The sequence below is a fragment of the Salvelinus sp. IW2-2015 genome, unplaced genomic scaffold, assembly GCF_002910315.2.
Source record: "Salvelinus sp. IW2-2015 unplaced genomic scaffold, ASM291031v2 Un_scaffold917, whole genome shotgun sequence".
Classification (NCBI taxonomy): Eukaryota; Metazoa; Chordata; class Actinopteri; order Salmoniformes; family Salmonidae; genus Salvelinus; species Salvelinus sp. IW2-2015.
In genome coordinates this window covers 68,582-92,702 of record NW_019942646.1, presented here as the reverse complement: position 1 = coordinate 92,702, position 24,121 = coordinate 68,582, and the positions used below count along the sequence as shown (strand labels likewise).

At 43.9% G+C, this 24,121-nt stretch overlaps 1 protein-coding gene across 1 annotated transcript in view; it reads right to left on the bottom strand.

Moving 5' to 3' along the window:
• LOC112069146 (supervillin-like) overlaps positions 1 to 16,639 on the bottom strand; it is a 108,749-nt gene extending 92,110 nt beyond the window's left edge. Inside the window, 6 exon segments of the mRNA XM_070438429.1 lie at positions 5,220 to 6,063; positions 6,464 to 6,618; positions 8,358 to 8,415; positions 8,631 to 8,722; positions 12,653 to 12,716; positions 16,403 to 16,639. Coding sequence (XP_070294530.1) covers positions 5,220 to 6,063; positions 6,464 to 6,618; positions 8,358 to 8,415; positions 8,631 to 8,722; positions 12,653 to 12,716; positions 16,403 to 16,466 — 1,277 coding nt within the window. The 5' untranslated portion in view covers positions 16,467 to 16,639.
• Between the last annotated feature and the right edge of the window lie 7,482 nt (positions 16,640 to 24,121).

Below are 24,121 nucleotides of genomic sequence, written 5' to 3'. Positions count from 1 at the left end.
TGCAGTTGCCGTACTATACGGAGCCCATGCCAAATCTTTTCAGCCTCCTGAGGGGGAAGAGGTGTGGACCATGTTGCACCATGTGTGTGGACCATGTTCATTCCTTAGTGATGTGGATACCGATTAACTTGAAGCTCTTGACCCACTCCACTACAGCCCCTCCGTATCCTGTAGTCCACAATCAGCTCCTTTGTCTTGCTGACATTGAGGGAGATGTGGCACCACACTGACAGGTCTTTGACCTCCTCCCTATAGGCTTCCTCATCATCGTCGGTGATCAGTCCTACCGTTGTCGGTAGCGACCTTGATGGTGGTGTTGGAATCGTGTGCGGCCTCGCAGTCGTGTGTGAACAGGGAATACAGGAGTGGACAAGCACACACCAGTGAGGGGCACCCCATGTTGGTGGTCAGCGTGGCGGATGTGTTGTTGCCTACCCTCACCGCCTGGGGGGCGGACCGTCAGGAAGTCCAGGATTCAGTTGCAGAGGGAGATGTTTAGTCGCAGGGTCCTGAGCTTGGAGGGGACTATGGTGGTTGAATGCCGAGCTGTTAAATGACTTAAATGTAAATGTAATGTAAATGTAGTCAATCTACAGCATTCTTGCATACAGTTGAAGTTGAAAGTTTACATAAACTTAGGTTGGAGTCAATGAAACTCGTTTTTCAACCACTCCACAAATTTCTTGTTAACAAAACTATAGTTTTGGCAAGTCGGTTAGGACATCTACTTTGTGCATGACAAGTAATTTTTCCAACAATTGTTTACAGAGATTATTCCCTGTATCACAATTCCAGTGGGTCAGAAGTTTACATACACTAACAGGCTGACTACACCACTTGCGTGCGCGAGCGTTGCAAAATACATTTAGAAATCTATATTATTGAATTATTGCACCCACACTGCTCACGCGCGCCAACGAGCGTCTGCGTTGCCAAGGGCTAAAATAGAAGTCAGTTCTATTTTTGACGCAGATCGCGCTGCAAGATCTCAGGGGAAAAAAAGTGTAGACCGCCACAAGTCTGGTTCATCCTTGGGAGCAATTTCCAAACACCTGAAGGTACCATGTTCATCTGTACAAACAATAGTACGCAAGTATAAACATCATGGGACCACGCAGCGTCATACCGCTCAGGAAGGTGACGCGTTCTGTCTCCAAGAGATGAACATTCTTTGGTGCGAAAAGTGCAAATCAATCCCAGAACAGCAAAGGACCTTGTGAAGATGCTGGAGGAACCCAGTTCAAAAGTATCTATATCCACAGTAAAACGAGTCCTATATTGACATAACCTGAAAGGCCGCTCAGCAAGGAAGAAGCCATTGCTCCAAAACCGCCATAAAAAAGCCAGACTACGGTTTGCAACTGCACATGGGAACAAAGATCGTACTTTTTGGAGAAATGTCCTCTGGTCTGACGAAACAAAAATAGAACTGTTTGGCCATAATGACCATTGTTATGTTTGGAAGGAAAAGGGTGAAGCTTGCAAGCCGATGAACACCATCCCAACCGTGAAACACAGGTGGCAGCATCATGTTGTGGGGGTGCTTTGCTGCAGGAGGGACTGGTGCACTTCACAAAAATAGATGGCATAAGGAAGGAAAATTATGTGGATATATTGAAGCAACATCTCAAGACATCAGTCAGAAAGTTAAAGCTTGGTCGCAAATGGGTCTTCCAAATGGACAATGACCCCAAGCATACTTCCAAAGTTGTGGAAAAATGTCCTAATGACAACAAAGTCAAGGTATTGGAGTGGCTGTCACAAAGCCCTGACGTCAATCCCATAGAAAATGTGGGCAGAACTGAAAAAGCATGTGTGAGCAAGGAGGCCTACAAACCTGACTCAGTTACACCAGCTCTGTCAGGAGGAATGGACCAAAATTCACCCAACTTATTGTGGGAAGCTTGTGGAAGGCTACCTGAAACATTTGACCCAAGTTAAACAATTTAAAGGCAATGCTACCAAATACTAATTCAGTGTATGTAAACTTCTTACCCACTGGGAATGTGATGAAAGAAATAAAAGCTTAAATAAATKATTCGCTCWACTATTATTATCCAGAGGAGTAGTGTGTWAAGTGTTTATCACAAAATAAAAAAATTACAGAAAATCCATCACGGTGGACCTTATGGGTCCCCGAGGCAAGAGAAGAACATATGTACCATATTTCATGAAATTTAGGTCAAACTGTGTGAGGGGTGTAACCTTTCAAAGTTAGCTTTTTCAATCGTTATAGCGTCACCATCTGACCAYTCAGTGTATTTTTCGTAAATGCAGCATCTCTATGGCAAGAGACATCATTTAKCCAAGTTTCCTCAAAATCGGACCGGTGCTGTCTGGGATATTACCTGTGACGAGCGGACGGATAAAGATTAACAGTCTCCCCCCTGATTTCATTGCGGCAGACAATGACTGAAGTATGACCAAAGCATTCACTTGTGGCAGTTGAGTGCAACAACCAGGTTTACGATTCCCTGATAAGCAGGTTTGATGACATTTGAAAGATCACATCGTAAGACATTTTAGGAAAAATCMAAGTGGATGAAGCATGCAAAATGTTGATTACAAGTTAAGCGCCTGTTAACTTGGAGATTACAAAGATGAATAGGGGAATGCTAACTATGATTATATAATATACACACACTATTATAAAGGGTATCCTTTGGGAGGATGGGTTAGSCAGGTGTTTTGGGGTCTACAGGTCAGACACACCCATACCGTACACAGACCTGGGTTCAAATACTATTTGAAATCGTTTCAAAATACTGTATCTGTGCTTGATTGAACTTGCCTGGTATAATGAAACTAATAGAAGTCTTGAAAGGGCAAACCCCGCCTACCTGGCACTCCAGGCAGGCTAAAGCAAACATTGAAAGTATCTGAAAAGTTTCAAATAGTATTTGAACKCAMGTCTGCRGATACAATATGTTCCTACTACAGTACCTGGATGGCCAGCTGATAAGAGACTCAGAGACAGCATCACCTTCGGAGTCTGTCTGGAGAGACCAGTCGCTCTGAGACAAGGCTGCCAGGCTACAGGAAAAGACAGACTGGGCCATTAGAACAACTACAGGTACCTGCCAAAATAAAGGAAACACTTGAGTAAATGAAGAATACAAAGCATACTGACAGCAGGTGCTTCCACACACACACGTGGTTCCAAAGTTAATTAAGCAATTAACATCCCATCATGCTTAGGGTCACGTATAAAAATGCCCAGTTGCCCATTATATTGGCTACCAAGAAGAGATCTAACTGACTTTGAAAGATGGGTTTCAAAGGGGGTGTGTGTCTCAGTCACCAGATCTCAATTGAACACTAATGGAAGATTCCGGAGCGGCTCCTGAGACAGCGCTTTACATCACCATCAACAAAACACCAAATYATGGAATTTCTCTTGGAAGAGTTCCAAACGCTTGTAGAATCTATTTTGGCGTCACATGGTGACCCAATGGCCTATTAAGACACTGTGTTGGTGTTTCCTGTATTTTGCCACTAACTAATGAGGAATTATTTAATAAATTCCTCAACTGATTTACTGTCGGCTAACTAAGTATTGATGTTCCTGCCGTCGACCTGTTTAACTGTAACTAAGTACTGAGGTTCCTGCCGTCGACCTGTTTAACTGTAACTAAGTCCTGATGTTCCTGCCGTGACCTGTTTAACTGTAACTAAGTACTGAGGTTCCTGCCGTCGACCTGTTAACTGCCCGTATCAATGTTTGGTTAAAGTCTGACGCAACACTGGGCCCAGGGACACTCTGATAATGTATCTCTGTGTTACTATAGCAGCTGATGTTGTGTCCTCCTCGCAGCCTTTCGGGCCGGTGTTTACAGAACATTTGATACTGTCGGATTAGAATTTAAAGGGCTTATCTCCAAAAGGCACATTAGACATTTTCTCTGCTTCTGTGCTGGAAGGTGTCTCCCTGTTGCAACTTGTGTTAAACTAGATTGATTTACGATTGACTATCTGTGACTGCTCTTCTCTTAAATTCAGCTGTAAAAGCCGTTTTAAACCTGTCTAGCTATAATAAGTACATAGTAGGCCTAGCTACATAGATATACTGTGTGTCTGGAGAGACCAGTGGCTCTGAGACAAGGTTGCCAGGCTACAGGACAATACATAGTATTTTGAACTGTGCCATTAGACCTATACAATAATAGAGCAGGACATAGCATGGGCCTGCATAGTGTTTCAGACAGGTTAACTCTATCATTTAGCCAGGCCTAGAAACACTAGACCTAGCAAGTGTAGCGATAGCAGTAGGCTGGCTAAATGGTTTCGTAACAGGCTATAGTATCTGAAACGTGTGCTCTCTCCCCCTCTTTCTCTGGTCTGGCCTCAGGTCTGCCTCACAGGGCAAGCTGTAAACCCCAACCCACTGAACAACCCCCCCCGTAATAGATAGTCCCCTCTACCCAGTCTCAAACCCACCCAGTACCCCGTCTAAGGATGATGATGAGATACCCAGGCAGGCAGAGCACCTCCTCTATGAAACCAGAGCAGTGCTTAGCGTGATAGAACACTGTGACCACAGTCTGGATACAGCCCCTAATGGCACAATTAACACACTGTTACCAGGGGCAACAACATACAGCAACTAATCCTTAAAGTGGTCAGTTAATGCTGAAAGCAACCCGAGTTGATACAGAGATCAAGCGTATTTGAGAGCGTGTTATTCTAATGGCCCTGACCTAATCTGAACTCCTATAAAACATTACTGATGACCTGAAGGTTCAAGCCTGACTAAACAGCAGGAGCATTCATTAGTGTGAGGCTGTCTATTTTTGGTATTTTATTAGGATCCCCATTCGCTGTTGCAAAAGCAGCAGCTACTCTTCCTGGTGTCCACACAAACATGATATAATACAGAACATTAATAGACAAGAACAGCTCAAGGACAGAACTAAAAAAAATAAAAAAAAATAAAAAAAAGTAAAGCCACACATAGCTACATATTAATACATAGAAACTATCTAGGTGAAATAGAGGAGAGACGTTGTGCCGTGAGGTGTTGCTTCATCGGTTTTGTCTCTTTATAATACTGAACGCTTTCTTGATTTTGTTCTGGATTTGGGGACTGTCTGTATTTTAGGAGTTTATTCTTTGTTCCAGCAACTCATTGGATGTCCATACAGTACATTTGAAACTTGATACATTGATCAAACTCAATGGAGACAGAGTGCATTATAAAAGCAAAGCTGATTTGAACTCACCCATGTCTGCTGAGGACGGCCTGAGCCTGCTGTTCGATGAACAGGTCCCTGGGGGAGATGCCGTAGGGCAGGGAGACTCGGCGGGCTGTTAGGGGGGAGCTGGGGACGGCATCCACGCTGTAAGACTCCCTGGATGAGGCCCTGGATGAAGGGGGGCTGAGATGCTGCTCCAGAGGGCTGGCCTTGGGAAGGGTCTGCTGGGGTTGGGTATGGAGGGTATCCTGTGGCCTACTGCTGGCTCCTCTGGGCCCTCCTGCCATTGTCCTCTCCTGGGCCAGCCGATAGTTCTCCAGATTCATCATCCTCTCCGAGAAGGTGCTGGCCCTCTCCAAGGTGGACGGAGGGGCCTGGGTATGGGCAGAGCCGTGGCCTGGGGCAGGAGCTTGGTCAGCCTCAGCAGGGTGAGCCTGCATGAAGACCCGGCCCAGTCTGGAGCTGTAGGGAGCCCTGCGAGAACTCTCCCTCCCTCCTTCTCTTCCCTCCTCCACCTCCTCTCTATCTCTCCTACGCTCGGTGACTGCTGGGGCCCCTCTGTCGGAGACGTCAGACTCTCTACGGGAGCGCGAGTAACGGGGGGTGTAGTCCATGTTCATCTCCTGATCCAGGACGATGCCGTAACGCTCAGAGAGTTGGCGACGGCGCTCGGCTTTGTAGCGGGCAATCCGTTCAGCCTTGGAGCTGAGGCTGGCTGGGTCCACTGGGCCACCAGAGAGGGATAGGACAGGCTCTGTGTGGGGGTGGGCGGCTGGTCCAGGCTGGTCCCCCGGTCTGCCCCTGGACTGTCTGTCTGGGGAGGACACCTGCATCGGTGGGATCTCAATGTCTTCTCTGCTGTAACATTTCACTGTGGAACCAGAGGGAGAAAAACACACAGTAATGACGTGTCCCAAATGTCACTACTGCCTATATAGTGCCCAAGTTATGACCAGAGCCGTATCAAATTCAAATCTGGACCTCGAAGCCAGTTCCACTGCGTTTTTTTTACATTGTTCCCCTCTAAATCAGGGACTGGTTTAGACCTGGGACACCAGGTGGGTGCAATTAATTATCAGGTAGAACAGAACCAGCAAGCTCCCGGCCAGGCTCCGGGTAAGAGTTGGATACCCGTGATATAGGGAATAGGGTGACATTTGGAACACACCCTAAATCATATGAACACAACAATGTCTCAAACATGGCATGACACGATGAGTTGGCAAGAGAGCAGAAACAGGTTGTCACCCAAACGTGATCAGCATACATACCCGTGATTGGCTCACAGGGGTCTGAGGCCCGGGTGTATCGTGGCAGGTCCTCCTCCAGGATACGGTTGGCCACCAGGCCGACACAGCTGGGCGTCAGGGCAGGAGGAACCTCACTCTCGATACCCTCCAGACGCCTGGCTATCCTCTCCTTCCTGCTTCATACCAGACAGGTGGATACAGAGATTACTGTGTTATCACATACTGAAACAGTTTGCTTATTTATTTAACCTTTATTTTAGCAGGGAGACCCATTGAGACCAAGGTCTATTTTGCAAAGGAGCCCTGCATCTCAACAATTGCACAATGAAGGTAGCGTAGGAGAGTAGGAAATACACTAACAAACAAATAAATACAAATCATGAAAAACAACCACATTCCTCTAAAGGAAATCCCAGTTGGAAAATTCCCGAATTCAGAAAGGAATAAACAGGACATCCAGAAATCTTCAAATCAGAATATCTGGAAAACTTGGGATATACTTATAGGAAGCAAGATCAACGAAATTGTCAACCCTAGTCTGTAACCAGAGTATAACAGTGATAACGTTCTTGAGGTAACTGACAGTGGATGAAACACTGAAAGGATGACATGGAAACGTTCTGAGGTAACTATGACCAGTGATGAGAACTGAAAAGGATTCCATGGAAAACGTTGTGAAGGTAACTATGACAGTGGATGAGAACTGAAGGTATGCCATGGAACGTTGATAGTACACTGACAGTGGATGAGACTGGAAGGATTGCATGGAAACGGTGTGAGGTAACTATGACAGTGGATGAGAACTGAAAGGATGTCTGGAAACGGTCTGAGGTAACTATGACAGTGGATGAGAACTGGAAAGTGATGCATGGAAAACGGTTTGAGGTAACAGACAGTGGATTGAGAACGTGAAGAGACATGGAAATCGATGTTCTAGGTAACTATGACAGTGGGAAATGAGAACGTGAAAGGATAGCACAGGGAGGGGGGGGGAGAGGAGGAAACGGTCTGAGGTAACTAAGCAGTGGATGGAGAACTGAAAGGATTGCATGGAAAAGGTCTAGAGGTAACTATGACAGTGGATGAGAACTGAAAGGATGCAATGGAAACGGTTGTGAGGTAACTATGACAAGTGGATGAGAGAACTGCAAAGGATGGATGGAAACGTTCTGAGGTAACTATGACAGTGGATGAGAACTGAAAGGATGCATGGAAACGTTCTGAGGTAACTTTGACAGTGGATGAGAACTGAAAGGATGCATGGAAACGGTTGAGGTAACTATGACAGTGGATGAGAACTGAAAGGATGCATGGAAACGTTCTGAGGTACTTTGATCAGTAGATGCCGAACCTGAAAAGAGCATGGAACGGTTCCTGAGGAACCATTGATCAGTGCAATGAAACTGACAAAGGGATGAATGGAAACGGGCTTGTAAGCATGGTAACTATGACTCACCGTGATGAGAAGAGCTGAAAGGAGGTCAATGTGGAAACCGATTCTTGAGGCGCTAATTCTTATGTACTAGTGGATGGGAGAATAGCACAGGATGCATGGAAACGGTCTGAGCCGTAAAATATTCTGACATGCTTCCTGGAGTGAGAATGAAAGGAGGGCCATGGAAACGATTCTAGAGGTAACTATGAACTAACGTGGATGAGACCTGAAAGGAATGATGGATACGGTCTGAGGTATACCTCGACAGGTGACTGAGAAACTGAAAGGCAAATGCATGGAAACGTCTGAGGTAACTATGATCAGTGGAAAGTGGAAGAATTGCAAAGGATCATGGAAACGGATACGGAGCTCCACTCAGGACACACCTTGGGACCTGTAGCATACCTGACAATCGGATGCATGGAAACAGAGGGAGGGTTGTCATTGTCAAGGGTTCCGAATCGACAAATGGAAACATACCTGTTCATTTCCAAATCAATAGAGACAACACTTTCAAAATGTTTCTTTAATTCTGAAACTGGGAAAGAAAAAGAAAGACAAATTACAAAACATGATGGATGACAGTAACATGTTTGTCTATTATACCTATTTTAAAGCATGAATCCCAAATAGCACCCTATTCCCTATCTAGTGCACCACTTTGGYKCCAGAGCCCTATGGGTCCTGTTCAGAAGTAGTGCCAAGGGAATAAGGTGCCATTAGGATGCAGTCGGTGTTCGGGATGCAACTCACCTTTGGGAAGGACTGCCAGAAGACTGGCATCGATGTCAGTAGCACTCCTTACCAGCGCAGTCCTGTCCCTGAATGAAAAGTCGTTCTGAAAGCTGAAAGTTCAGATGAATACAGCATCATATTATGAGACTTGCTATTCAAGATGTACAGTGCCTTCAGAAAGTATTCAGACCCCTTGGATTTTTCTACATTTTGTTACGTTACAGCTTTATTATAAAATGGATTAAATAGTTTTTCCCCCTCTCCAATCTATACATAATACCCCATAATGACAAAGCAAAAACATGTTTTTAGAAATGTTTGCTAATTTATTKAAAATAAAAACTGAAATATCACAAGTATTCAGACCCTTTACTCAGTACTTTGTTGAAYCACCTTTGGCAGCGATTACAGCATCGAGTCTTCTTGYGTATGACGCTATAAGCTTGGCACACCTGTATCTGGGGAGTTTGTCCCATTCTTCTCTGCACATCCTCTCAAGCTCTGTCAGGTTGGATGGGGAGCATTTCTAAAAAAGACATTCAGAGACTTGTCCCGAAGCCACTGCATTTTTTTTGGCTGTGTGCTTATGATCATTGTCCTGTTGGTGAACCTTTGCCCCATTCTGAGGTCCTGAGCGCTCTGGAGCAGGTTTTCATCAATGATCTCTCTGTACTTTGCTCCATTCATCTTTACCTCGATCCTGACTAGTCTCCCAGTCCCTGCCGCTGAAAAACATCCCAAAGGCATGATGCTGCCGCCACCATGCTTCACCGTAGGGATGGTGCCAGGCTTCCTCCAGACATGATGCTTGGCTTTCAGGCCAAGAATCTTGTTTCTCATGGTCTGAGAGTCCTTTAGGTGCCTTTTGGTATACGCCAAGTGGGCAGTCATGTGCCTTTTACTGAGGAGTGGCTTCCATCTCGCCACTCTACCATAAAGGTCTGATTGGTGGAGTGCTGCAGAGATAGTTGTCCTTCTGGAAGGTTCTCCCATCTCCACAGAACTCTAGAGCTCTTTCAGAGTGACCATCTGGTTCTTGGTCACCTCCCTGACCAAGGCCCTTCTCCCCCGATTGCTCAGTTTGGCCGGGTGGCCAGCTCTAGGAAGAATCTTGGTGGTTACAAACTTCTTACATTTAAGAATGGAGGCCACTGTGTTCTTGGCGACCATGCTGCAGAAATGTTTTTGTACCCTTCCCCAGATCTGTGCCTCGACACAATCCTGTCTCMGAGCTCTACGGACAATTCCTTCCACCTCATGGTTGGTTTTTGCTCTGACATGCACTGATCAACTGTTGGACCTTTTATAGACAGGTGTGTGCCTTTCCAAATCATGTCTAATCAATTGAATTTACCACAGGTAAATTTCTACAATCAAGTTGTAGAAACATCTCAAGGATGATCAATGGAAACAGGATGCACCTGAGCTCAATTTTGAGTCTCATAGCAAAGTGTCTGAATACTWATGTAAATAAGGTATTTCATTTTTTTTGGTTTATGTTCTCTTTGTCATTATGGGGTAGTGTGTGTAGATTGAGGAATTGTTTTTATTGAATCCATTTTATAATAAAAGTAAAATAAAAGTAACAAAATGTGGAAAAAGTCAACTGGTCTGAATACATTCTGAAGGCACTGTATATACATGTACGATGTATTCCAGTGTTTAGTAAGGTACCAACACAAATTCATACAGGATACATCTCACATAATGGACATCAAATTACTCTAAAGTATACATGCCTATCTCCTATTTCTGTCGTGTGAGGCAGCTTGATATACAAGTACACCTCTTGGACAGCACGCTAGCCTATCGCAGGACGCTAGCCTATCGCAGGACGCTAGCCTATCGCAGGACGCTAGCCTATCGCAGGACGCTAGCCTATCGCAGGACGCTAGCCTATCGCAGGACGCTAGCCTATCGCAGGACGCTAGCCTATCGCAGGACGCTAGCCTATCGCAGGACGCTAGCCTATCGCAGGACGCTAGCCTATCGCAGGACGCTAGCCTATCGCAGGACGCTAGCCTATCGCAGGACGCTAGCCTATCGCAGGACGCTAGCCTATCGCAGGACGCTAGCCTATCGCAGGACGCTAGCCTATCGCAGGGCCACAATCGATCTTCTTAATGCGGAGTGTCAAGCAGAGAGGAATAGGGTTAATTTTTTGACTCTTTGGTACAACTCAAAATGAGATGGTACGTCCAACCTTCCAATCTCAGGGCTGACACCACAAGGCCACTGAGTTGGTGACGGTAATGAACCATTTGAATGTTGTGAAGGCAACATCATGTCTACTACTATTACTATATTCACTGCCTTTAAAAAAGGATCTCTCTGCAGTTGCTACATACATTTTTGGACTTATAAATTAATMATATACTGTATACTCATGTATTCTCAAAGAATATAACGATATACTGTATACTCATGGATTCTCAAAGAATATAAAGATATACTGTATACTCATGGATTCTCAAAGAATATAACTTACATGTGCTTAGTTCAACTGCCGTACCCCATCAGAGTAAAAAATGTTGTTTTACTCCAATGTTTGCAAACAACCACAATGTAAACATGTGAGCCTTAAAACATGGTCAAAACTATAAAATTGTAATATCATGGATGGTTAGTCTTTGCGTCCATAGCTCTGTCTATACATTTGAGAGTGGTTACTTTTCTCCAGACCCGTAGCTTTATACCGAAACAGTGGGACGACCGCTTTGTTATTGTTTCAACTGCAGATTGTCCCTTTAAGGGAATAAACATCTCGTCAGTCCCCATGGTCAGTGCAGGTAATGTTGTACTATGTTGAGCCATCCACTTCCGTGAGGCAGGGAGGGATCTCGCTAAGAATGAGGCTAACAAGACCTGGCACAGGTTAACCCCTAACCCCAACATGGCCCACCTCCAGGAAACCATCAGGATCATGTCTTAGTGGCTTTATAGAGGGGGATCAAAAGGATACATACCCAGGCAAATATCTTCTAAACATCTCTGCTGTCACAATGAAACACCGACTCTGACCCTCTTACTTGTCAATCAAAAGATTTTACAATGGTCCAGTGCGAAACAGTACAACTCTATGGCTCATTACTGAATGATCACATGACTAGCTTTGAATGGATTAAGGATGGAAATGAAGCTAGCTAATACTTTTCAGACCGGACTAGTAGAAAACATGCCAAACTAGCCCGCCAACATGATATATATATATATATATATATATATATATATATATATATATATATCCCTGTTTGTTGACCCTAGATTAATGTCATTCTTAAATTAATAATCACTTTATTTGATCACTTTTATAGTTGACTTAGTGTGCATCCCAAATGGAACCCTATATAATGCACTACTTTTGTCCAGGGCCCATAGGGCACTATGAAGTGAATAAGGTGACATTTGGAACAACAAGGGCACTGACTATAGTTTATTTGGGTGTCTATTTAATAGCCTTTGAGATCTATGTTATCTTTAGGCACAGATGTTGGACACTTAGCTGGTATAATTCAAACCGGGGTTAGTAGAAATTTCCCGGCTACTAGTGCAGATGGCTATTGCCCAAAATTCATCCCATACAACCAAGGAGCTTCAGTTACAGGAGTATGTTAAATTCCATCAGGATAGAAAGAGACTACTGAATATGGCAAACAAAGCAATCCTAAGAGGAATTACTGTTCTTCCATTTGAACAAAGCATCTTAGGATAAGCTGCTCCAAGCATGTCCAGCTTTTAATGCTTACTAGGCAAGACAGACGAGTCTTAAAGCAGTCTGAAGAACCTACCATTATCCTTATCTACCCCCTTTTCCTGACGACATGGCAGATACAATAGTCGCGTCTCAAATGGCACCCTATTCACTACAGTGCACAACTTCTTACCAGGGCCCAGACGACTATATCTAGGCTGTATTTTCATTTTTACAGTTTTGAAAAGTACAGAGCTTAAAACATGGGGAAGTTATACTGCTTTGAAAGTTGATAAACGTGAGTAGAGCATGACACATGAGAAATGCACACAAAATGGTTTCCCCCCACCTTAGAGCTTCAGTTGGCAGTGAGGTTGAAGTGCAGAGTTTGACTGGAGCMTCAGTTCCAAAGCCTGGAGAGAAACAGAGGAAAAGTCCATACTATCAAGAATGTGCCATTGATAAAATGGACAAAACAAAATGGAATCCACCATGTTTAAAAAMGATGAATTCTCCCACTGCAATCTGTTCATCATAATCTAAATGGAAACATTTAGGGAAATACATTCACTTTAGATAACCAGCACTAGACTCAAGCCTAAATAAGGCATTCACTCCTAAAATCAACAATAACCCTGGGAAAAGAAGAGGGAAATGGTTCTTTTCAGCAGTCTAATAGCATTAGTCAAGAGCTGTGAAAGTAAAGCTACATGTCCAAAAGTAATTAGTGATTTTGGATATTTCAGCGACGCCCATTGCTGACAGGTGTATAAAATCAAACACACAGCCATGTAATCTCCATAGACAAACATTGGCAGTAGAATGGAAGAGAAATTTGAAGAGCTCAGTGACTTTCAACGTTGCACCCATCAGGATGCCACCTTTCCAACAAGTCAGTTTGTCAAATTTCTCCCTGCTAGAGCTGCCCGGTCAACTGTAAGTGCTGTTATTGTGAAGTGGAAACTTAGTAGCAAAGGGAAGTGATAGGCTTCACAAAACGGGACCGCCGAGGTGACTCAGTGCACACTAACCGAGTTCCAAACTGCCTCTGGAAGCAACGTCATGTGGTGTAAAGCTTGCGCCATTGGATCTGGAGCAGTGGAAACGCGTTCTCTGGAGTGATAAATCATGCTTCACCATCTGGCAGTCGACGGACGAATCTGGGTTTGGCAGATGCCAGGAGAACACTACTGCCGAATGCATAGTGCCAACTGTAAGGTTTGGTGGAGGAGGAATAATGTCTGTTTTTCATGGTTCGGGCTAGGCCCTTAGTTCCAGTGAAGGGAAATCTTAACACATACAATTACATTGTCGATGATTCCGTGCTTCAACTTTGTGGCAACAGTTTGGGGAAGGCCCGTCCCTGTTTCAGCATGACAATACCCCCYTGCACAAAGTGAGGTCCATACAGAAATAGTTGGTCGAGATCGGTGTGGAAGAACTTTACTGCACACAGCCCTGACCTCAACCCCATCGAACACCTTTGGGATGAATTGGAACACCGACTACGAGCCAGGCCTATTCGCCTAATTTTTATTTTATTTTAATTTTATTTATTTAACAAATTCTTATTTACAATGAAGGCCTACCCCGGCCAAACCCTAACCCGGATGACGCTGGGCCAATTGTGCACTGCCCTATGGGACTCCCAACCACCGCCGGTTGTGATACAGCCTGGAATCGAACCAGGGTCTGTAGTGATGCCTCTAGCACTGAGATGCAGTGCCTTAGACCGCTGCGCCACTCGGGAGCCAACATCAGTACCGGACCTCACTAATGCTCGTGGCTGAATAGAAGCAAGTCCCCGCAGCAATGTTCCAACATCTAGTGGAAAGCCTTCCCAGAAGAGTGGAGGCTGTTATTGCAGCAAAGGGGGGTGGACCAACTCCATATTAAATGCCCATGATTTTTGGAATGAGATGTTCGACGAGCAGGTGCCATGTAGTGTAATCCACGGGAAAGGAACACGGTCTTGCTCTCCAACCAAGGTGCATTCATTAAATAAGCATTTTTATCAACTTCCAAAATAAAGCTAGTCCAAAAAGGTAAAACCGGACCCATCGAGTRCTGGCTAAATAGGTACACCATAGCATAGTTGACAGTACCTCTACTCCAGGCAGGCAGCAATATAACCCTGTGGTGAAGTTTCTCCCCAGTATAGGAGCAGGTCAAGTTACTGGGCAAGGCTCCTCTACCCCAGAATACACCTGTGCTCCCTGGTTATTTTGGCCCCAAAAGCCAATGGATGACGACAAAGAGGAGTGGCCCAGCCAGGAGGGACGGTGGGWGTGTTGGTAGTTGTAGGTTATTTAGCCTTTATTTAACCAGGTAAGTCATTGAGAACACATTCTCATTTACAATAAAGACTAGACCAAGACAGAGCAATGAACTGTGCAGCAAAGCAGTGTGTGTGTGTGTAGGTGTTGTCATGGGTGGTGATGGAGTGATTAGAGTTGGCCTGAGAGTGTCTTAAGTCCAAGGCAGACGTTTTTAAAATCGCAATATTGAATAATTTCTGGTTAACAATTAAGTACATTACTGTGATTTTTTTCAATAAAAATTGTCAAAAATAGCTTAGTAAGGATCAATTTCTCAAACAAGCATTTTGCTAGGTCTGTCTGGGAGTGGTCTGAGTGGGAAGAGGAAAACTGAAAACTAGCTGCGATTGGTTTATTAACTGATTTACTGCCAATAAGAAACAGAGTTACTAACTGATTTAAATGTAAATGTATGTAAATGATTTACTGCCTAGTGATAACATCCATCCCACCAAAAAAGGTTGGATTTCAGGCGGTCTTTTCAAACAGCTCTTACACTAAAAGGGCATTGTTATCACTCACAATTTCAGTGTTATTCCAACCAACAACAAAAAAATTAGGAACACCTGCTCTTTCCATGACATAGACTGACCAGGTGAATCCAGGTGAAAGCTATGATCCCTTATTGATGTCACTTGTTAAATCCACTTCAAAATCAGTGTTGATGAAGGGGAGGAGACAAGTTAAAGAAGGATTTTTAAGCCTTGAGACAATTGAGACATGGAAATTATGTTTTTGACTACACTGGGCCTTTAAGAAGAGACATGTCAGTCGCCCCACGTCATGGCAATGTCTGGTTGTTTCGTGGGCAGCCGAGTGAAGAGAACATGCCCACGACAAGCTCAGGAGACCAACGGTCAAAAGTGAGCTCAGTGAATAAAGGGATTTTCTATAAATGTACAGAGGAAAAGATAAAAGTGAAAAATAGACCAGGTTAAAATGGTGCTCGTCTTGTCCACACGCAGGCAGGTATCACAGGAGCCAAGAGAGACTAGAGAGTGTGTCATCTTCAGCAAAGATCATGCAAACCACCCTCAGTCATCCTCCATAGTCTTATCTAAAGCCGTTTGTATTAGGCTTCTCCGATTAGGAGTGCTGATCCAGGATCAGGGACCCCCGTCAATGTAATCTTACTCAATTTGATCTAAAAAGGCCAAACTGATCCTATATCAGCACTCCTACTCTGAGATGCTTAAAACAGATGTAGGATCTTAATTTGATCACTCTTTTGCTGCTGAGACAGTATATGTATTCAAGGTTTAGAAAGGCTTCTAAAGTTTGTAATTTCCACACAAAAAAATGTCAGACTTGATTTGCCCCATCAACAAAATGTATCAACCCCTACAAAAAAATGTCCATTAATTATAATCCACATAATAACTCACATTTCCTGCTGCAGCAAACTGTCTCAAATTAAAATCTTACTCTATACATACAGTACAGCCTTTGAAGTGTGTGGAGGAGAGAGGTGTAAAGATTTGCTGCAATACAATGATTCATGGACAACAAAGGATAAAGCACCTGATTAATATCAGGACAGTTTGAATCAGGTGAGAAGTAACAAAGAAACAGCAACTCAAAGTCCGCAGATGGACATCTGAGTGATTATTAACACACACAGTCGACACAGTAAAAGCCAGTCCCCTCCTTAAGAGAGCATGCCCTTGGAATCTCTCACCTCTCTGCACAACACAAGAACAATTCCTTACTATGAATGGACAATAAGTGCTAACAGTATTGCTAACACCCCCCCACCCCCACCTCCTCCTCCTCCTCCTCACCTTGCCCATCGAAACCGTATTTGACATGGCTGAGATAATTAGTGATCCATGGGTTCCGGAACATACTTGTAGGGAGGCTGAAGACAGACGGAACACACACGGATGACAGGCCCCCTGTCCCGGGTGACAGCAGCTAACGAAGCTCAAAGACAGTCACAGCAGCAGTGATACAGACAGACAATCAGATACAGCCAGGAAACAGCACAGAGTGGATCTCCAGCTCAGACCACGCAGCAGTCTGACACACACTGTATGTGAGTGAGCGCAACCAGGGAGCTCAATGTAGAGAGAGAGAGAAAGCGAGAGAGAGAGGCTCTGCAGGCAGGGTGCTAAACCTTCTCAGAGCCCATAATCAGATTACAGGCAGAAATTAGCCCTGATGATAAAAACGCTGAAAAGGGATTGGAGGAAGGCGCCAGGAGGACTGATGAGAGAGGTGCATCCATAGAGCTCCGGTCAAAAGTAGTGCACTATATAGGGAATAGGGTGGGATTTGGGATGTAGGACAGAGGTGTATACTACAGCCAACTTGCAGCACTATTCTGAAATAACTTTATATTTTTTGAAAGATACGCTTGCAATGGGCATGGTCTTATTGACTCAACCAAAAACACAAACTACATGATCACTAGTTTTAACCTGAGCCCTATGAGTCTACTATATACACTAAATGACCAAAAGTATGTGGACACCTGCTCGTTCAACATCTCATTCCAAAATCATGGTCATTAATATGGAGTTGGTCCTCCCTTTGCCGCTATAACAGCCTCCACTCTTCTGGGAAGGCTTTCCACTCGATGTTGGAACATTGCTGCGGGGACTTGCTTCCATTCAGCCACAAGCATTAGTGAGGTCGGGCACTGATATTGGGTGATTAGGCCTGGCTCGCAGTCGGTGTTCTAATTCATTCCAAAGGTGTTTGATGGGGTTGAGGTCAGGGCTCTGTGCAGGCCAGTAAAGTTCTTCCATACCAATCACAACAAACCATTTCTGTATTGACCTCACTTTGTGCACGGGGGCATTGTCATGCTGAAACAGGAAAGGACCTTCCCCAAACTGTTGCTACAAAGTTGGAAGCACAGAATCATCTAGAATGTCATTGTATGCTGTAGCGCTAAGATTTCCCTTCACTGGAACTAATGGGCCTGAACCATGAAAAACAGCCCCAGCTCATTATTCCTCCTCCACCAAACTTTACAGTTTGCATTACGCATTCAAGCAGGTAGTGTTCTCCTGGCATCCGCCAAACCCAGATTCCGCAGTCGGACTGCCAGATGGTGAAGCATGATTCATCACTCCAGAGAAAGCGTTTCCACTGCTCCAGAGTCCAATGGCAGCAAGCATTACGCCACTCCAGCCGACGCTTGGCATTGCACATGGTGATCTTAGGCTTGTGTGAGGCTGCTCGGTCATGGAAACCCAGTTCATGAAGCTCCCAAACGAACAGTTATTGTGCTGACGTTGCTTCCAGAGGCAGTTTGGAACTCAGTAGAGAGTGTTACAACCGAGAACAGACTATTTTTACGTGCTATGCACTTCAGCACTCGGTGGTCCCATTCTGTGAGCTTGTGTGGCCTACCACTTCGAGGCTGTGCCGGTGTTGCTCCTAGACGTTTCCACTTCACAACAACAGCTATTACAGTTGACGGGCGGAAGCTAGAACAGGGCAGGAATTTGATCAACTGACTTGTTGGAAAGGTGGCATCCTATGACCTCTTCAGTACGGGCGATTCTGCTGCCAATGTTTGTCTATGGGGATTGAATGGCTGTGTGCTCAATTTTATACACCCGTCAGCAACGGCTGTGGCTGAAATAGCCAAATCCACTAATTTGAAGGGGTGTCCACATACTTTTGTATATATAGGGTATCTAAGTTTAGCTTTCTTAAAATTAGGCAGAAAATCAATAGTTATTTCTGTTTTATTTAAATCAAAGACAGGTGGCTAACTCATTGAACCTGCTTTGTGACCAACCAGGAAGTCAGTTTGTAATCTCCTGCACACAGTCACAGTCATAGGAAAGGTTTCAATAGTGCGGCACACAGAGGTGCAGACACAATCTAATGAACATGAAATACCACTTGCCTAAGTCATCACAAATAGAGTGAGACTGTAGGGAAAGCAGGAGAATATGAGAGAGCGAGAGAGCAGAGAAAGGGCAGGGAGAGAGCAGAGAAAGGGCAGGGAGAGAGCAGAGAAAGGGCAGGGAGAGAAAGACTATACCTGCTAGTTATCAAAATCCAGAAAAGAGCTGTTAATGCTACAACCACCTAAAAGGAAGAGATTCCCAAACCTTCCATAACAAAGGCATCACCTACAGAGAGATGAACCTAGAGAAGAGTCCCCTCAGCCAGCTGGTTCTGGAGCTTGGTTCACAAACACAAACAGACCGCACAGAGCCCTAGGACACCAACACAATTATGAGAAAGCAAAAATATAACTATTTGACACACTGGACAGAATAAACCAAAAGAAACTGAGCAAATTGGAATGCTATCTGGCCCTAAACAGAGAGTACACAGTGGCAGAATACCTGACCATTGTGACTGACCCCAAATCAAGAAAATCCTTGACTACGTACAGACTCAGTGAGCATAGCCTTGCTATTGAGGGAGGCCGCTCTACCCGGTCTTCTCTTGAGAGCCAGGTCTGCCTATATGCACACTGCCCACAAAATGAGGTGAAAATTGAGCTGCACTTCCTAGCCTCCTGCCAAATGTATGACCACATTAGAGACACATATTTCGCTTAGATTACACAGACCCACAAAGAATTTGAAAACAAATCCAATGTTGATAAACTCCCATATCTACTGGGTGAAATACCACAGTGTGTATTCACAGCAGCAAGATGTGTGGCCCATTGCCATGACAAAACAGGCAACCAGAGGAGCACAAACCCCATTGTAAATACAACCTATATTTATTTATTTCCCCTTTCATACTTCAACCATTTTCACATTATTACAACACTGTACATAGCCAATAATATAACATTTGAAATGTCAAAACTTTGAGAGTAATGTTAGCTAATGTTTCCTTTGTTTATTGCCTATTCCATTTGCTTTGGCAATGTAAACATATATGTTTCCCATGCCAATAAATCCCTTTGAATTGAGAAAGCAGGGAGAGAACGAGAGAGGTATCTTTGCAGTTAAGAGCGTTGGGCCAGTAACCGAAAGCTTTCAATGTGCCCTTGAGCAAGGCACTTAACCTTAATTGCGCCTGTAAGTCGCTCTGGATACGAGCATCTGCTAAATGACTAAAAACGTAGCAAAAGCAGGGAGAGCGAGCAGAGAGAGATGTATGCTCTGCTCACACCTACTGTAATGGTCCAGGCCTAAACCACAGGAAAACACAAAGCTTTTACTTTCTCATCCTGGAATATACAAGGTCATCTGCCTTTGGCCTTAAGAGCAGGAACCCAGACATTGTCATCCTACAAGAAACATGGTATACAGGAGACGGACCCACTGTTTGCCCTCTAGGTTACAGTGAGCATCTTCTCCATCCTGGGATCAATCATTTCCAGGCCAAGGGACATGTACTAGTCTGTGGCGACCTAAATGCCAGAACTGGACAAGAACCTGACACCCTCAGCACACAGGGGAACAAACACCTGCCTGGAGGTGACAGTATTCCCCCACGAAAATGTCCCCCTAGCTACAACTATGACAAAACAAAAAAATTGGTCACAACTCCTGCAGCTCTGTCGCAGGCTGAGTCTGTACATAGTCAATGGTAGGCTTTGAGGGGACTCCTGTGGTAGGTACACCTATAGCTCATCTCCTGGCAGTAATAGTGTAGATTAATTTATCACTGACCTCAACCTAGAGTCTCTCAGAGTGTTCAGTCAGCCCACTAACACCCTTATCAGATCACAGCAAAATTACAGTCCTACCTGAACAGAACAATACTCAATCATGAGGCATCAAAGCCAAAGGAACTGAATAATATTAAGAAATGCAATAGATGGAAGGAAAGTAGTGTGGAAACCTACCCAAAAACAATTAGGCAACAACAAATTCAATCCATTTTAGATAACTTCTCACTGTAATAGTGAAGGTGTAAACTTGGCAGTAGAAAGCCTAAACTGTATATTTGACATCTCAGCTTCCCTATCAAATGTAAAAAGGTCAAGCAGACAACCTAAAATTAAAAACAAWGACAAATGATTTGATGAAGAATGAAACCCTAAGAAAGAAATTCAGAAACCTATCTGACTAAGAACATTAGAGACCCAGAAAACCTGAGTGATTCACTATGTTGAATCACTAAAACAATACAGAAATGTTCTATGGAAAAATAAGTAACAGCACATCAGAAATCAGCTCAATGTAATTGAAGAATCCATCAAATCTAACCACTTATTGGAAAACACTAAACAAAATGTCTATCCAAAATTGAGATGTATGGATAAACCACTTCTCCAATATTTTTGGCTCTATAACAAAGAACAGCAAAAACATAAACATGATCAAATACACATCTTAGAAACAAATATTAAAGACWAKCAGAACCCACTGGGTTTTKCAATTACAATGCATGAACAACAGGAATAAAATACAAACCCTGCAACCCAAAAAGGCCTGTGGTGTTGACGGTATCCTAAAATTAAATGATAAAATATACAGACCACAAATTCCAATTGGCTATACATAAACTCTTTCACATCATCCTCAGCTCTGGCATCTTCCCCAATATTTGAAACCAAGGACTGATCACCCCAAACCACAAAAGTGGAGACAAATCTGACCTCAGACAAAACAACGTACTGAGCAAATGTCAAATTGGCTTTTTAACAAATTGCCGAACGACAGACCACGTATTCACCACGCACACCCTAATTGACAAAKAAACCAAAACAAAGGCAAAGTCTTCTCATGCTTAGTTGATTTCAAAAAAGCTTTTGACTCAATTTGGCATAAGGGTCTGCTATATAAATTGTTGGAAAGTGGTGTTGGGGAAAAACGTACGACATTATAAAATGAATGTACACAAACAAGTGTGGGGTAAAAATTGGCAAAAAACGCACACGTCTTTCCACAGGGCCGTGGGGTGAGACAGGGATGCAGCTTAAGCCCCACCCTTTTCAATATACAGTTGAAGTCGGAAGTTTACATACACCTTAGCCAAATACATTTACTCAGTTTCACAATTCCTGACATTTAATCCTTGTACAAATTCCCTGTCCAAGGTCAGTTCTTTATTTTATTAAGAAAGTCTAATGTCAGAATAATAGTAGAGAGAATTATTATATTTCTTTCATCACATTCCCAGTGGGTCAGAAGTTTACATACACTAAATTAGTATTTGGTAGCATTGCCTTTAAATTGCTTAACTTGGGTCAAATGTTTTGGGTAGCCTTCCACAAGCTTCCCACAATAAGTTGGGTGAATTCTGGCCCATTCCTCCTGACAGAGCTGGTGTAACTGAGTCAGGTTTGCAGGCCTCCTTGCTCGCACACACTTTTCAGTTCTGCCCACACATTTTCTATGGGATTGAGGTCAGGGCTTTGTGATGGCCACTCCAAAACCTTGACTTTGTTGTCCTTAAGCCATTTTGCCACAACTTTGGAAGTATGTTTGGGGTCATTGTCCATCTGGAAGACCCATTTGCGACCAAGCTTTAACTTCCTGACTGATGTCTTGAGATGTTGCTTCAATATATCCACATAATTTTCCTTCCTTATGCCATCTATTTTTGTGAAGTGCACCAGTCCCTCCTGCAGCAAAGCACCCCCACAACATGATGCTTTTCCCGGTTTTGACCATTCTGCCTGCCCTGACCCTGCCTGCCGTTCTGTACCTTGTGACACTGCCCTGGATTATTGACCTCTGCCTCCCCTTGACCTGTCGTTTGCCTGCCCAGTTTTCGTAATAAACTTTTGTTACTTCAAACTGTCTGCTTCTGGGTCTTATCCTGAGGTCTGATAGATCTGTTGCATCTGTAGCAGCACCTAGATCTTCTGCACAGATTCTGCCAGACCTGGGCCTTGACAGTAAATCTCAGTAAGACCAAAATAATGGTGTTCCAAAAGAAGGTCACGTTGCCAGGACAACAAATACAAATTCCATGTAGACACCGTTGCCCTAGAGCACACAACAACAAAAAAACGATWCATACCTCGGCTTAAACATCAGCGCCACGGGTAACTTCCACAAAGCTGTGAACAATCTGAGAGACAAGGCAAGAAGGGCATTCTATGCCATTGAAAGGAACATCAAATTCGACACCAATTAGTATCTGGCTAAAAATACTAGAATCAGTTAAAGAACCCATTGCCCTTTATGGTTGTGAGGTCTGGGGTCTGCTTGCCAACCAAGAATGGGGAAAAACACCAAATTGAGATTCTACTGAGATTCTGTTCACAAACACAAACAGACCCCACAGAGCCCCAGGACAGCAACACAAGTAGACCCAACCAAATCATGAGAAAACAAAAAGGTCATTATTTCCAACGTGTCAAGTAATTAACAAAAAAACTGAGCAAACTAGAATGCTACTTGGCCCTATACAGAGAGTACACAGTGGCAGAATACCTAACCACTGTGACTGTACATAGTCAAAGCTTTCCTTAAGTTTGGGTCAGACTCAGTGAGCATAGCCTTGCTATTGAGAGGCCGTCGTAGGCAGACCTGGCTCTCAAGAGAAGACAGGCTATGTGCACACTGCCCACAAAATYAGATGGAAACTGAGCTGCACTTCCTTACCTCCTGCCAAATGTATGACCATATTACAGACACATATTTCCCTCAGATTACACAAACCTACAAAGAATTCGAAACTCCCATATCTATTGGGTGAAATAACACAGTGTGCAATCACAGCAGCAAGATTTGTGACCTGTTGCCACAAGGGCAACCAGTGAAGAACAAACACCATTGTAAATATGGGTTGTATTTATGTTTATTTATTTTCCTTTTTTACTGTAACTATTTGCACATCGTTACAAACTGGAAAGTATTCAGACCCCTTGGCTTTTACCACATTTTGATACGTTACAGCCTTATTCTAAAATGGATTAAATAGTTTTTTCCCCCCTCAATCTACACACAATACCCCATAATGACATCACAATATCCCATAATGACATCACAATATCCCATAATGACGAAGCAAAAAACGATTTATAGAAATGTTTGCAAATGTATAAAAAATTTAACTGAAATATCACATTTACACAAGTATTCAGACCCTTTACTCAGTATATTGTTGAAGCACCTTTCGCAGCGATTACAGCCTCGAGTCTTCTTGGGTTTAATGCTACAAGTTTGGAACACCTGTATTTGGGGAGTTTCCCCCATTCTTCTCAAGCTCTGTCAGGTTGGATGGGGAGCGTAGCTGCACAGCTATTTCCAGATCTCTCCAGAGATGTTCGATCAGGTTCAAGTCCGGGCTCTTGCTGGGCCACTCAAGGACATTCAGAGACTTGTCCCGAAGCCACTCCTGCGTTGTCTTGGCTGTGTYCTTAGGGTCATTGTCCTGTTGAAAGGTGACCCTTCAACCCAGTCTGAGGTCCTGAGTACTCTGGAAAAGGTTTTCATCAAGGATCTCTCTGTACTCTACTCCGTTCATCTTTCCCCTCAATACTGACTAGCCTCCCAGTCCCTGCCGCTGAAAAACATCCCCACAGCATGATGCTGGCTCCACCATGCTTCACCGTAGGGATGGTGCCAGGTTTCCTCTAGACGTGACACTTGGCATTCAGGCTGAAGAGT